General features: G+C 37.6%; 1 protein-coding gene across 4 annotated transcripts in view; it reads right to left on the bottom strand.

Annotated features, from left to right (window-relative positions):
- Window positions 1–7,570: 7,570 nt before the first annotated feature.
- Window positions 7,571–15,600, bottom strand: part of KCNT2 (potassium sodium-activated channel subfamily T member 2) — a 157,987-nt gene continuing 149,957 nt past the window's right edge. For all 4 annotated transcript variants that reach the window (XM_087733437.1, XM_087733438.1, XM_087733439.1 and 1 more), the window contains one exon: window positions 7,571–11,929. In XM_087733437.1, coding sequence (XP_087589563.1) covers window positions 11,818–11,929 — 112 coding nt within the window. In that variant the 3' untranslated portion in view covers window positions 7,571–11,817. The remainder of the gene's footprint in view (window positions 11,930–15,600) is intronic.

Raw genomic sequence — 15,600 nt, 5'->3', positions numbered from 1 at the left:
ATCAGGGGTATAGTTTTTGTATTAGGTTGCATTCAAAGGATTTTTCTTCCATAAAGCAGGCTTTCTTTGTTGACTGAATACTGCTTGGTACCTTACTTTGTTTTGGATGAGGTGACAATTAATACTTATACTGTTTTAAAATACGGCAAGAGATCAACTATACTGAAGAAAAAGCAATGAAGATGCAATGAAACTTAATTTTTCATTAACAAGTAATAATCAGTTAATGTGTTAATTTTATATTGCTCAGCTGTAATGAGTTTATGTACCAGTACCTTTACTCAGATGGCATTTCAACGTGACTGAAGAAGAAAGCATGCATGATATCCTATGCTGGTGAATTAGTGATAGTAATATGGATGGAAACAGCTTTTTTTCAGAAAATCTAATATTAGGATTTGCCAGATCTCTCTCAGTGCATGCAGCTGCTATTACTCTCTGTAGTCATATATACAAAGAACACTTTGCACACAAGATACCCCTTAGTTGTTATTATGGAGATACAATAAACAAGAGGAAAATTAAATGCTGATAGAGTATTTGACAGGAACATATTAAATTCCATTTTGGGGTACCCAGCCATGTACAAAATATCCTCATAGCTAAGGAAAAAATAGAATTATGTGTAATAACCTCGCAAGCTAAAAGTTTGAGTCAAAATGTCTATGTAAGTAAATTACTTTCCAGATTTCTCTCCAACCAAGAATATAAATTATCTGCTACTCCCAATAAGAATTAAGAGACCTTTACAGTAATTACTGAGTGGGCCAACTGGCTGGATTATTGAATGGCTAGAAAAAAGCACCTGTAGCTTTGCAGGAAGCTTCTCAGTTGCATGTGGGAATCAAAATGTCAATCACATAAGTACCAAATACTTAAACCGGAGCTGAAGTGAGAAAGTGAGAATACAAGATATGTGTCCCCACTGTCATTTTGTAAGCATACCTTATGATGTTTAAGAAAGCAACCTAAATGAATTATATGTCTTCCTGTGGAGAAAATAACCCTTTTCTGCAGTTGCTCAGAAAAAGCCAAAATACACTTCCTTTAGGAAATTCACCTATAGAAATCAAGGTTATGGACTGAGTTTCCTTTTTTTCCTCTTGGTAAGCAGGTTATTTCTATGTGCTGCCCACCGAGTCCAAAGATTTGAACCATTTAGAGAGAGTCCAAAGGAGAAAAACATGAATTACCAGGAGTGTTGATTAAAATGACCAACAATGAAAACCTGAAGAAGCTGGAACTCTTTTCTCTATGCCATTGTCTATGGTTATGTTACACTAATATGCCAGCAGTAACTTAGCTGATCTGCCCTGGGATAGAGATAAGGATTAGATTGTACTGTTCATCCATACAACTAAAGCAAGCCCTGAGCAGCCTGGTCTGATCACACAGCTACCACTGCTTTGAGCAGTGGGATGGGGACTGGAGACCTCCTGAGCTTCCTTTCAGACAGCATTATCTTGTGATCCTATGATTATATGACATGATATGATTATAGGAACTTACCTAAAGCATGCTGAGATTCTGACTGATTGCAGTGGCACTTGGACAAGAACCAAGACACACTCTAGTAATAATAATTCTTACTGAGAAGGGACTTGCTTCAGGATGCTGCCTACTAGAGCTGTCAATACTTGCTGATGCAAATTTTCCAATTAAATCCAAAAAAGAGTGCTTACTTGGAGAAGTTTACTGAGTGTGTCAAAATAACACATGTATTATGACTGTGCAGTTAGAATAATGTGGGCTCTAACAAAATGGGATGTGTATCTGGCACCAGAAAGAGAGAACAAGCCATTAAATACTACTTTGTTTCTGCAATATCTCCTAAGCCCTTTCAAAACTTTTCTATCTGTCCTCAGAACAATAAAGAGTCTTAAAAAAGTGAGTGAAATTTGAGTCTACATTAGTTGTGGTACAAAAGCACTTGAAATTTGTGTTTATATTATTGTGCTTTGGGAAAATCTTCAAATTTTCTTTTGCAAATGAAATCAATATGCCCTGTGTAAGACATGATGCTGGTTCTCTAAGCCTGACTGCAGACACAGGTGAAGCTTCTGACTGGGGTCATTGACAAACAGTCATGGCAGAGGTTGTGGTCCTTGTGGGAGAGGTTTGAGCTTCATAGTCCTCTTCCCTCTGGAACCATCTTTTTTCAAGAAAGTCTTAATTATATCAGAAGCACTCTTACTGCTGTGAGAGGAAGGATATTGGAAAAATAACTTTTCTGCATCATGTTTCTGCATTCAGGTAAGACTAATCTCAGGAAATACAAGCCCAAGAAGAGTACTGTCTTCCAGTTCTGATGTTGACTGAGAAAAATGTATGTTTTGCATCCAGAAATAATTTAAAGCTATGTTTGAAGAAGCTAACCAATAATTGGATTTTGTTATTGCTTTTATGGTTGCTGGCATGCTGTTTACTGTTCTGCTTGTCAGTACACAGAACTAAAAGAAGCTGTATTTTAGATTTGGTGTCTTGATCTTTATCTTAAGGATTTCTGTACTTTAGAAGCTGTTGGAGAAGGATATAAAACTTTAGGCTAAGTTTTATCTGATTTAGAACAACCATTTGTGTAGTTCAGTGTCTAGAGATATTCCCTTCAACCATTCCCTATTCAGTGTAGTTTTGTGGGGTTTTAATGGACTTATTCATCCAAAGTATAGAAGAAAAAAACAAAACAGTGCAGTCCAATTAAAAAGTAATCTCTTGCCTCAGATATTCTATTGATTTGTACTCATAATTGGAGTTGTTTTCCAAACATTTGCATAACACTTTCAGATGACCAGAGACCTGTTCTTATGCTGCAATATATTCCTCTTCCTTCTAGACTTAAGAATAAATTATTTGAGGACGACAGCCTGAAAACTGAAGTTGCTTGAAACAGAGTAGTATTTTATGTGCCACAAAAACTGCAAGAGCATAGCAAAAGTGTAGCAGTTATCCAGTACGCTGAATGCCTCCAAGGCCCATGGATTATTTGAATTTTTCAGTCACTGGTTCCATTTAATGGAAAAAGCTTATAGTTAACTTATCATGCTTGATTGGCCTTCAGCTGAGTTGAACTCTTATTTTATGCAAATTCACAAATTCTTTAAATTCTTTTAGAAAATGTTTATTGCCTCTACCATAATGTGAGGGTGGCTGTGCAAACAGTAGCTCTTAAGATGGCAATAATGAAATAATACTCGGGGTGGAAGTTGTGGATTATGTACAAAACTCAGATGTAGCTGCAGTATTGTTGCTGATAAATGTTTTAAAGAAGTCAAATCTGTATCAAGAGGGAAGGTAAATAAAGCATCTGCATATGTTTCTAGCCATCATTTGTACCTTGATCTAATTTTTTTTTTTTTTTTTTGAAGCTGGTAATGAGGAAGTTCCACATAGTGATCTCAAGGACTTTCCTGCAGAAACAGGCCCTGTTACAGTCAAAGCTATTAATATCACATCTTCCCTGCCCTGCCAAGCTAAATTAAAAAAAAAAAAAAAAAAAAAGCTGGAGGAATCTACAGCTATCTTCTGTTTGTCTGCCTGCATTTGTCTCTGCATTTAATGCAGCTGGACTGCACTGGCCAGGTAATCTGCACAGAGAAATTTAAGTAGCCTATTAGTGGGAATACTTAGCACCTGAGATGAATTTGAGGGACAGGTCTATAGTTTGACAGAGGACCAGGTTGTAAGCAGTTACAAATGCTCTAGATTTTGTATGTCTTTTGTTTTAGAATAGTGCCCCTTGTCCTTGGGAGAAGGGGGTTGTGATGATTCTTTTGGGTTAGAATTGGCATCTTACCCAGGTGAACAGTGCAAGATTTTCTTCAAAAGGATTAATTTCCTTCAACAGTTTCCTGGTTCAGCTGCCACCTACATGCTGGTATGTAGAAGACCCATCTGGTGACTTGTAGTTCCTGAGGCTTCAAAATGTTCTTCTACTGAAAAGCTTCTGCACTTTGTCACATCTTCCTTTTTGGTTCTCCATTTCATTATTTTGCTGTAACTATGTTAAGAGTTTTTTGCCATTTTTTTCCCCCCTTGTAATTTATACATATGTATATTTTTGTTAGGTGTTTTTAACAGATATTTGTAGCTTACAGACAGATGCTGATGCCTTGTTCTTGTTCTAATAACAAGACTATCTCCAGACCTCCTTATACGAAGCCTCATCCTGCATGTGTGGTTGGAGAACAGGCCGTAAGACAAATAGTGGGGCAGGAGCAGGGAATACCTGATATGAGACTCATATCTAAATGCTTGTGAAATGTAGCTTTCTAGCAGCTTTGCATTGTTATGATTTTGGTGATCATACGTGCAGCCACCGTCAGAAACCTCAAGTTCCTTAGCAGTGCTGCTTTGACCTCTGCTTAATAACTGCTGACACAAACAGAACCTTATATGCATTAAAACAATTGTACTTATTAAGTTTGGTTTTGCTGAAATGAGGCTTACATTGTCAGGCAGTAGTTGGCTCCGATATGAATTTAGATATATAACTTATTAACTTTCTGGCTAGCATAGTGGGATATGAGTACATTTTAAATATAAGACGACTTCTAATGTTTATTCCATTCCATCATTGTCCATGGTCTAAGTGTAAGGAGCATCTATGAAAAATATATTTGGATGCCTCATGCAGGCAGACCAGTATAAATACTGAAGCATAAGCAATATGTGTTCTTGATTAAAGTACCTGTCTAGAGACAAACCGTGTGCCCAATAACTAAGCAATTAAAACTGGCACTGGGGAAAGCTGTTGCAGTAGACCATTCCACAGTTCAATCGTATTCTAGGAAAAACTCCCCCCCCCCCCCCCCCCCATTTTACCCTGATTGCTGAGAGTTTTCCTGCAACTTCAATTCTGTGTTCGTTCTTAGTCGATGCTCACAATAGACTCTGAGTTCATGCTGTTGAGTATGCTGTAGAAAAGAAAATCTGAAACTTGAAGAAGCTGCTGTAGATATCATATGTTTGATCTTTCTTATATAGTGTTGTTGAGAAAATGTGTTAAACCATGTCATGTTTCAAACTAGATAGCATTCCAGTGGTGTGAAAGGACTCAGGCTATGCTGCTCTGCCTTGTATTGAATCCACCCAAGTGGTGATAAATGTTCCTGATAGACAAGAATCTTCTTGAAGCACTTCCTTAGTCCTTGCAACGTATTTTCTTTATTTGAGTTAGGTAAGGAAGAGTCACTCAGGAGAAAGTCAGCTGTTCTTTTTGACAAATACAAAGAGAGTGACAATTTTCTAGTTTTCATTGGAGAAATATAAAGCAAGCATTGAGTCAGCTTGGGGGGGGGCGGGGAGGAAGGGAGGAAGAACAAGTATCTTGGTCATTATTTCTTTATCTGAGGAGACACAAGTCTAGAGAAACTTGTCCTTTTTTATAGTGCTAAAAAGCTAATGTTACAAAAATACCCTTCCCTAACCATTATATCGATCAGTCTTTCTACTAGTATGAAAGTGTATTAACTTTGTTATATATTAGTTTGTGTTATACAGTGCAATGTAATGAGGTAGTAGAATTTTACTGGAGACTTTGGTATTATTCATAAAAAGTAAAACAAACTAAAGGACAGCTTCACCCTGGAAATAAGGAGTTTGCTTAGAATCTTAGAGCTGTCCATGAAGGATAAAAGATACCCCTGGGCAACCAAGATAACACTAGCATCCTAGCCCCTTTAACACATTTTTGAAACCCTCCCAGTGTTGTCTGGCATCATAGATAAGTATCTATAGCAAGACTGACTCCAGAGACATTTGGATCAATAGACAAGCAGTAAGAATGCTGCAGAAATATAGTTGCTTTTGCACAAAAGGGAAAGAACAGAAAAAGAAAGCTAGTCTATTGGCAGCATCATTGAATAATAATCCTAGATTAAGGGAACAAGGGTGTGGAGATGTCCAAAGTGGGGCAGAGGAGAAAAATTTCGAAGCAATGGATCTCAAGGAACTGGACACTGCTGTAATTGTTGTGGACAACAAGGCCATTGGAAATGGGAGTGCTTGGTATGATCAAAACAAAAAAAGCCTCCCAAAAGGACCTCTGAATCCTATGGTGCAGTCTTTTCCTGCTCTATGCAACAGGGGCAGCTACATTTCACCCAGGACTGACAGTTAGCAGAGGCCTATTGTGCAAGCGCTATAGGAGCCTCTGAATATGAAATATTTCCCCCTTCTTATGAGAATTCAGTCTTAAACCTTTTGATTAATGAACATAATTACCCCTTTCTAATGCATACAGGGGATACTTTTTCTACCCTAAATCAGTATGCCTATTTATCTGGATTCTCAAGACTCTCTTGCATTTACCTGGGGAAGGATACACCTAACATGGACAAAGCTCCCTCAGGGCTTTGCTGGGTCCTCCACTGTTGTTCTAAAATTTTAGTATGTTTTACAAGATGATGTGCTTAAAAAATGTGGTTTTTGACACGATATGTTGATGATTTGCTAGTAGCCATGGAATCTTGCACAGCTGACGCCTGTGCCTTAGGTTAAGCAATGTAATAAGGTGAACCCTACAACCCTACTCCCTTTACCTGGGGAAGGAACACCACATCATGATTGTGTGGTAATAACCCATGAAGCTGAAAAAAAAAAACCCAACATAATAAAAAACAACCCAAAACCTCGAGAATATTCTAAGGGACATGCCGTTTCCAGATCTTGAACTATGTGTAGACAGGTCCTCATATTATCTGAATGGTAACCAAGTTACAGCTTATTCAGTAACTACTGAAGATAAGGTAGTGGAGGCTTCACCACTCAGTCTGAAGCTGAGTGCGTGAGCAGCAGAATTGATTGCATTAACAAAGACTTGCCAGCTGTCCAAAGAAAAGACTATAAATACCACACCACTGGACAGTTATGGAAGCAATGAGGGTTTATAACTTCTAGTGGGAGTAAATACTGAACTGTTAAAAGCTATACAGTTGCCAAAGAAACTAGCTATCATTCATCAGCCAGCCCATACTGGTGAAAGGACAAAAGAAGAAACAGGAAATGATCTAGAGGGTGTTGGTGATTAGTCAAATCGTGTTGTACCTGAATGCTTTAAAGGTATAAGAGTCCTATGTATAACCATATTCAGGGTGCCCCAGTTTGGGCGGGACACCTCATGCACATGAATAAGTATTTACTCTTTTAATTCTATACTTTGCGTCCCAGCCTCTCTCCTCGGTTGGCACGGGCCAGTTGCGAATTTTTGTAACAGTATACAGTCTAGATTTTATAGAACAAATAGAAAACTTTAGTTCATAGAAACTTCAAATGCTTGTTTTTAACTTTATGAAGCAGAAATATTTGCCTTCTTAAGCTTCTTGAGAGGCTGTGGGAGTTTATACTTGTGTTGAATTACCATGACTGACAGCATTCTTGTATTAGTAGTGTAGATAATAATGAAGTATATAAAAAAATCATCATTAATATTTTGGATTAACTTCAGAAGATGACCATAAGAAAAGTCTTGGTCATCTCTCATAACTTAATATGAATTAATAACTCTTATCCTGTCTCCCTGCGATGCATATTCTGCATCAAGCACAAGGAACAGTGGCTGAAAATCTGAAGTGCAGCTCTTTGACATTTATTCAATGTATGTCTGTTTCAAAGTGGGCTGAGCTCTTTCTAATATAATTTCAAGAATATGCAACAATATTTTATGCAGATTGCTTTATTTTATAATTCTGCATTTATATCACTGCCTTGAAAAAATCTTTTTAATAACCTTGTACAACTTGATGTCACTACACGGTGTTGCTTGTTTTTATTAATTCATTCTAATTAATTTTTATTAATTCATTTTAAGTCATTTGATTTCCCTCAGATACCAAGTAGAATTCAATGCAGCAAAAACCTCATGCATCAGTGCTCTAAAATTACAAAATGGTTGCTGTCAGCCCTAGCTGCCTAGAAACTACAGAATTGTGTGTTACTTCTGGTGCACTTGATGTCATTTCAGTTCTTTTCCGCTTCTGAAGCCTGAAATCTATTTGTTCTTTAGCATTTTATGGGTACATTGGTAAACAAAGATGTATAAGAAATACTCAGTAATATATATATATACACACTTGTATACTTTAAAATCGTTAAACAGTAGTTGTAGTAGGAAGCTGTTTGTGGGAGGGGAAATAGGTATACTGGGAAGTAACTGTTCTTTTCCAAGTCAAAATGTCATGAAAACTTCACTAACTCATTCTACTGCAGGTTTTAAAAGCTCAAGCTGTATGCTTTCTACTTTGTGTGTGAATTAATGAATGTTCTGGAATTGGAGTGAAATAGTTAAGGAAACACACTGCGTTCCACTGAAACAATTTTTGTGACTCTTTATTGCAGACTAGGTAACATGTTTTCGTAAGTAGGTCTCGCTTTGCTGGAAAATTCCCTTGTGAGAATGAAGTAATCATTATCTGCTATCACTTTCTTCACTGGAATTGTGACTTTGAGTACCAAATTGCTTGGTATGTGCTAAGGTAATGTTGGGGAAGATGGGCATCTCTGAATTATTGGCAGAAGTAAGTCAGGAGGAAAAAATACATACAGTTAAGCACAGATTGAAATAATCCGATTTTTTTTTTGTGTGTGATTGAGAGAAACAAAAATAGGTTATCTGGCCATCTGACCTTTGACAACTGGTTTACGATTAAATCTCTTGCTTATATCAGTGATCATAGCTCTGTATTTCTCTGTCCACTGAATGAACTATGACCAGGACAAAACTCCTCTGTTTGACAGTCGTTTGGACCTGCTGATTCTAGAACTTCATCGTCCCTTCTCTAGCACTGAGCATAGGGATTACTGTTCCTCAGTCTGGTCTCCAGTCAGGCTAGACTTGTATTATGTTTCTGATAATAATGATGAGAAGAAAGCATGTGAACATAAGATTGCCTGTAGGATGACCATTAAAGAATCGCCTCCCTGGCCACCAAAGGAATGCATGTACTGTCTCATTCGGTGTTAATGTAGAGGTGCTTAGGATGGTTCTTGAAAGGTCAAAATCCCACTAGAATGGGGTCTGCCTATAAAGATATGCCAGAGGAAGCAAAGCTGTTCTGCTTTTAACATGAAAGGCAGTCAATTTTGAATAACAGAACTTTGTGGTATATTATTCATGGGTTATTAGAACTTCTGCTTCATAAGAAGCTGCTGTTAGTTTTTATTACCTTGCTTGTGTTCCAGCAGATTTTGAAGAGAACCAAGTATTTTGTTCAGAAAGATTGCCTTTCATTCATCTTAGAGACTGCAAGTGTCTCCAGCTGTCTTTGTGTTTGCTTTAGCAAATCTTCTGGGGCTAATAAGCAATTAGAAATTCATTAAGCCTGGAGAAATATCAGGTCACGTTACATGCTACTATTCAATTCTAGCTGAGCAGCAATTCCACTGAGTTGGGTGGGAGAACGGATAAACCTGACTGCTTGTTTCTACTGCTTTATAGGCTGTTAAATGCGAGGCATCAAGTCCTAGCTATAGATCCTTGTGGCAGAGAGTCCTTAAATCTGTGGTGGGTACTATAGGCACTGTACGGGGAATGCCTGTGAACAGTGTGTGAATCACACTGAAAGCAGAGTATCTAGCTTGCCAGCTGAAAGGTAGGCATGTTTCTGGAATCCTGTCTGCCTACTTGAGACTCCGTTAGAAAAGCCTTCAGTATGAAACAAAGGAGTCTCCTAATATTTTGGAGTGAATCCAAGTTAAGAAACTTGGATTTTTTTGAAAATATTCAACTGGAATAGTCTTCTCACTGAAGGCATTAAAAATAGGAAGTTGTTCACACTGCACATGCAGTCTCTTCTGGGATAACTTCTATGACAGGTCTTGGACAAGATCCTGTACCATATACTGTTTTTTAAAAAACTGTAGACTTCAGTCTGCACAGCTGTTTCAATTGTTTCTTTTTTTCCACAGTACCCAGAGGGAACATTTGAAATACTTTGTCTTTGCCTGTGAATAATTTGATAAATGACTAGCGCGTGTGGAAAAACACTGAACGATAATGCGCTCTATGCAGAATAACTGAAACCCCTCTGAACCATGATGCTACTTTAATGTCAAGATAAAAAAATTGCTGAGAAACCCTACTGTCCAGTTATCCTTTTTGCTTTTAAAACTGGTACTCTTGGTCTTCTGATGGCTTCAGTCCACTCTGAGACCTCTGTGGTTTTTTTTATAATTGTGGCTTTAGGATTTCTGACTTAATATGGAACAGATTAGTTAAGTTTTGGAAGAATTAGGAGGAAGGGAGGGAATAATAGCAGACTTGCTGTCATTCCTAATATGAATGTGACTTGATTTCAACATCCTTACAATGCTGATAAGCATACTCACATCCTTGAGTTGTTCACTGGGCAACTTGGTATTTTATTTCTCAGAAATGAATTGTAGTTGTTCTAGCAAATAATATACAAGAGAATATAAACAATTTTGACTGAGTTTTTGTACAAGTAGGACATCAAGGGAATTCAAAGAATAATCAGTTTTTTCCATTATAGACTACCTGCCAAATTTCTTGTACCAGTTCTATATGGATAATTGTAACAGTAGGATTTTTTACCTTAAGTATGCTCTTCCCCCTTTGTGACAGATGGCAAAGCAAGAACGTGATTTTGGAAGATCATGTACAGGCATGCTTCATTCTGTAGAAAGCTTGACCAATTCTGGCATTCTTGTATGTGTAGACTAGATATTCTGTAGCAGCTTCAGATATTTCATACACTAGCCGGTGCTTTCTTGTGTACTTAATGCCAAAAAGGATTCTTCAAATCCATGGTGCCTTTTCACGTAACGTGGTATTACATTCGTTTTATGGAATAGGTTACAAATTTATTTAATTTTCAATGTGATACATAATTTCATATGAAAATGTATCACATTTGTGTAACCTGAATGACTGGGCATGTGCATACTTTGAACAGTTGCATTCTGGCATATTCATGGACATGGGAAGGACTTGTGGTATGAATCATTCCCTAGAGGGATGCTTTCACTTTAGTATCATAATCTATTCAGGCTTCTATTGACAAACTCACAAAGGTTAAAAGGGTTATATTTCACCTGAGCTATATCACTGTTTGCAGCTTCACACAGATAGTACCTTCCCACTTTTTGCAAATGTGGGGGGGCTGCCTGTGTGACATGATAGGGACTTTCCTCCAGGTGGGCTCCTCCGAGCTAATCTTTCAGTGAATATGCCTCCAATCTCAACCTCTACGGTGTGATGAGGCTGTGCCACTACAACCTGATCAGTGTAAACCCAGAGAACTAACGCTCAAGTCCTGGAGGCTAAAATGGGACTGAAAGTAGCCTGTTCTAATATAAATGGGTGACAGGCTGAGACTGAAAATATTCTCAAAGGCTGGATTCTTGGCACGCAAAGCCTCATTGGCGCCTTTAGGTATTAACATATTTTCTACTACAAATTATGCATGGTCTCTCTATGGGCATCAGGTAATCTTTACTGATGTAGGTCAGAAGCTTAGTCGCTGACATGCTGTCACCTTGATAAATATGCTTAGAAGCATCTAAGCAAAACACATGACGGAATCTGTCACTTTTTAAACCATTTGTTCATATTGGTTAAACAGTAATAGGTGTCATAATTCTATTAAGCTGACAAATTTCAACTGCCATATTGGACAGGACACAAGCCTGACAATCCTTTAAATCAGAGTTTCTAGATGCCACATTTCTAAACTTGGTCACTTACCCACTGTCATTTTGTTTCCAAAATCTGTATAAAATGTACCACTCAGTTTTCAAAATGGTTAGTGGAAACAACATGTGTATAAAATTGTCTCTTAATTTTGTGATGAGTTTTACACATCAAAGTTGCGTTTCCTCCCTGGTGTCTTGTCCCACTGTATTGCAGAAGCTGTCTTTTCGGCTGGGTGCAGTATTTGGAACATAAGCCAATGGATCAGGTCGGATCAAGTATCTATAAGAAGAAATTATAACTCTTATTAAAAATACTTGGTGCAAGCAAGGATAAAAAAAGCACATGCAATTGTAATGTTGAAAAGATCTGAGGAAGACTTAAAGACTTATTTTGAAGGTGCTTAGTCTAGTTCCTGTTGGGTAACTTGGACACTTGGGTAACACCGCTCACTTTAGATTCTAATAATAAAGCTTTTCATGTTTTGTCTGCCTAGACATCATCTGTATGTACTAGGCACAGCTAAACCTTAATTTTGACTGACGGCTCCTTTGCCTGTAACTGTATTTCTTTATGCATCTCTTTTATTCATTATGCCTTAAAGAAGGGACAAGCAGTCCACAATAATTTCTAAAAGAATTTTGTGAGAAAACAATCAATAATTCTTGTCACTGTGCTCAATAAATAAAAAGCCTGATGTTGATAATCTTGGTGTAAGCTGGCAGTCTGGAAATGGACCCTTATTCTAAGAACTTCTAGTAGATCCGAACACTTGAAGAAAATGCCTCATAAGTTTGAATCTAAGTTTCAGATGTTTAAAATAACTGCTTTTCTTAGGATAACGATGGAAAAGCTTCCCGTGAATTTGTAAGTGTATATTCTGCACTGCTTTGTCAGCTGCCTCAAGTGACAAACTATCTGATCTGAGACAGCATTTGGGGCTGACGCAGTAGCAGCTCTGTGCTGCTGCAGAACTAACATTTCAGTGTTCTGAACTATCAATCAGTGCTTCCCAGCGCCACTATGCTCCTAAAGATAAGACAGACAACTAGATTCAATCCCAGTATTTTAAACTTGTTCAAAGATGAGCAGTACTGTTGAAGCCACTGGAAATTTTATTTCAAAACCTGGTTTTGACTGGGTTTTTTTTACAAAGAAAGAAAAACGAAATGCAGGAAAATGAAATGTGAAAGAATCCTTTCTCTCATATTCTCAGAAATCTTGGTGCCACATGTCTGTCCATCTCCTTATCAGCCAAATGAAAATGATTAAATATCCAAACAGAGACCATGTGTATGCTGTGGTGCTTATAAAGATCTCCTGTATTACTTTTGCAGTGGTCCTGAAGAAAATTTCTGTTTTTACAGGCCATGAACTTCTACCATTCAGTATGAGTATGTTTTGCCTCATGCTGAATTAAAACACCCTGGAAAATTCTTCAACAAAATGCAAAATCCTGATTAACTGAACTAACATGTTCTGTGAGTGTATGAGCAATCACTGTCGTATTTCCCACAGAACTGCTGTATCTGTTTTCAGCTCACCTGGTAACAGACTGTTCCTGGCTCCTGAAAGCATGGGCTTCTGAGTCTGTGGGACATTGGCTTTATGGTGGATACCCAGCAGAATCGCCTGATCTCCATGATTTGGAAACACCACCTGCCTCTGTTACTCTGTTAATGTTTCCCCTTCTGTCAGGGCTAAAATAGAATAGCAGTGTTTTCTCTCTCTCATAGAGTTTGTTGCTACAAATAGCCTGAACTTATTTGTGTAAAACAACAGTTGACTTAAATATCGGATTAAAAAATCTACTCTTACTGTTCCTATCTAGATGATGTTCTCATGGTATCTATTTGTTTGAAGTCAGACTTATTACCCTCTATTTATAACATCTGATATTATTTATGTTTACTCCAGAACAACCTTTTTGTTTTGCTGATCCAGCCAATGAAACTGAGGAGTAGTGGAAGAGTCTACTCTGTTCTGTTCATCAAACCCAAAGGAAGCATGTTTAAACACATGAAAAAACAATATCTTACTTTTTTTGCTTTTTTTTTTTTTTTAAGGAATAAATTTTCTTAGGTTTGGGGGGCAAATGCAGGTCTTTCTGTATTTGTTTTTTTAACAGAGTAAACTAAACAAAGACTTGTACCTGAAATACGTAATTCGCGAGTTCTACATCACAAATAATTCTGTAGCAAGTAAATCACAGCATCCCTTAAGTAAAAATGAACAAGACTGTTACAGTGATAAACCTTGATAAAATTGTAAGAAGCCCAAATATACGACTAGAGCCTCCAGGGTTTATAACTGGCCTGATGCCACAGCTGCCAAATTTCAGTGGTCGCCTTCCTCCCTTAAGCATGTCTGGAGCAGTACTGCGCAAGCAATTCCTGTGTGTGATCTTTGGATGTTACTGCAGATTCCTGAAATTTGGAACTCCCCATGGCAACTCTTGGAACCAAAACTGCAACTCTGAATTTGATGTTTTTATAGGGCATCATCAACACAAACCCTAGAGCAAATAAGGAGAGTGTTAATCTCCAGGAAAAAATCCCAAAACATGTCAAAGGAACAAACAGCCAGTAGAGGGGTTTTGGTTTTGGTTGTTTTCTGGTTTTGTGTGGTGGGTGGGGGTTTTTTTGTGTTTCTTTGTTTTTTGTTTTTGTTTTTTTGTTTGTTTGTTTATTTTTAAATAAGGAGAGAGCCAGTGCTAGCAACAGAATGTATTGTACTAATTCTGGAATGAAAGAGAAAAAGGAGCGTTACTGCAAGATCTACTTGCAAGTACTAAACTCCAATATAGAAAAAGAACGTCATGCTCTGCTGAGAGTCAAAATGTTAAACGTTTTGGTAGAAAAAAATCTCATGGCTGTAGAATGAAAATGCTGCTATTCGGTACCTGTTTCTTAAGGCAAATAGGCTAGATGAAATGGGGAGTTATTAAGGCAAAGTCTGAACATATCACTTGAAATGTAAGTGCTTTTGTTTTAATTTTTCAATAAAGACAGCGAGATCATTGTCCTTTAAGCTCCATCAGCTCAAGATACTAAACATTAGGTTGCAAAGCTAACAAATGCAAAGACTAACAAGAAAGCTTTTTGAGCAACCAACAGCTGCGAATGCTGCTTTGGGTGCAACCTATCTCTAAAAGCTGAGAAAATTTCCTCATATGCTGGTTCAGGGTTGTATGTTACCTAATACACCCATGATAAATTACAAATGTAATATGATCATAGTGAATGTGAAGGACTTAAAGTTGTATAAGCATGGGAAATTGGAGAATGAAGGTTGCATCTATAGGAGTTAAAGTGAATACGTGTTTTGGCTTCTATCATAGATATGTACAGAAATATGTGGTTTGGATAAGAATAAGCCATGTTGGCATAAAAGTGCCGCTAACAAAGTGTGATGACAGAGTAACCAGCTGGAGGAATTCTGCAAAATATATTGAGAAGGGGAGAAAAAAAATAGGAAGACTAGCCTTACAGCTTGTCAGCAGGAAGGACAAATAGAAAAAGCTTTTTACCTGCTCTGGGATTTCTGACTAAGACAACTGTAGAAAGAGAACAACCTCTTCTTCCTTGCCCTTCCACTAATAATCCCCCATTGCATGAGGGTGAAATGGCTGCCTAGTCAAGAGAACTGTAATCAGATAGAGTAGTGATCTGGGTTATTGAAGCATTAACTGTTATCCAGGTACAAGGATCATGTTCCTTGTGTTAGGTTTAAAAAAAAATAAAAAAATCTGAGCTTAAGCTGAGACACAGCTTAAGCATCATTAAGCATCAGGCAATGAACATACATCAAGGTAGGTAATAGTATGTGCATTTACAGGCTAAATATGCGTAGGTAGTACATTACAAATTCAGTAAATTCAGTACCACTGCAAAATTATGCAATATTGGATTGCTGAGTACCTTTGTTTTTGTGAAGAAAGAAAAGTGGAAGGC

This window comes from Nipponia nippon, unplaced genomic scaffold (assembly GCF_047370975.1).
Source record: "Nipponia nippon isolate SJK-2023a ecotype South Korea unplaced genomic scaffold, ASM4737097v1 scaffold_5, whole genome shotgun sequence".
In the NCBI taxonomy this organism is placed as follows: domain Eukaryota; kingdom Metazoa; phylum Chordata; class Aves; order Pelecaniformes; family Threskiornithidae; genus Nipponia; species Nipponia nippon.
The sequence above is the reverse complement of the archived record's forward strand: the minus strand, read 5'-3'. Positions and strand labels throughout refer to the sequence as shown.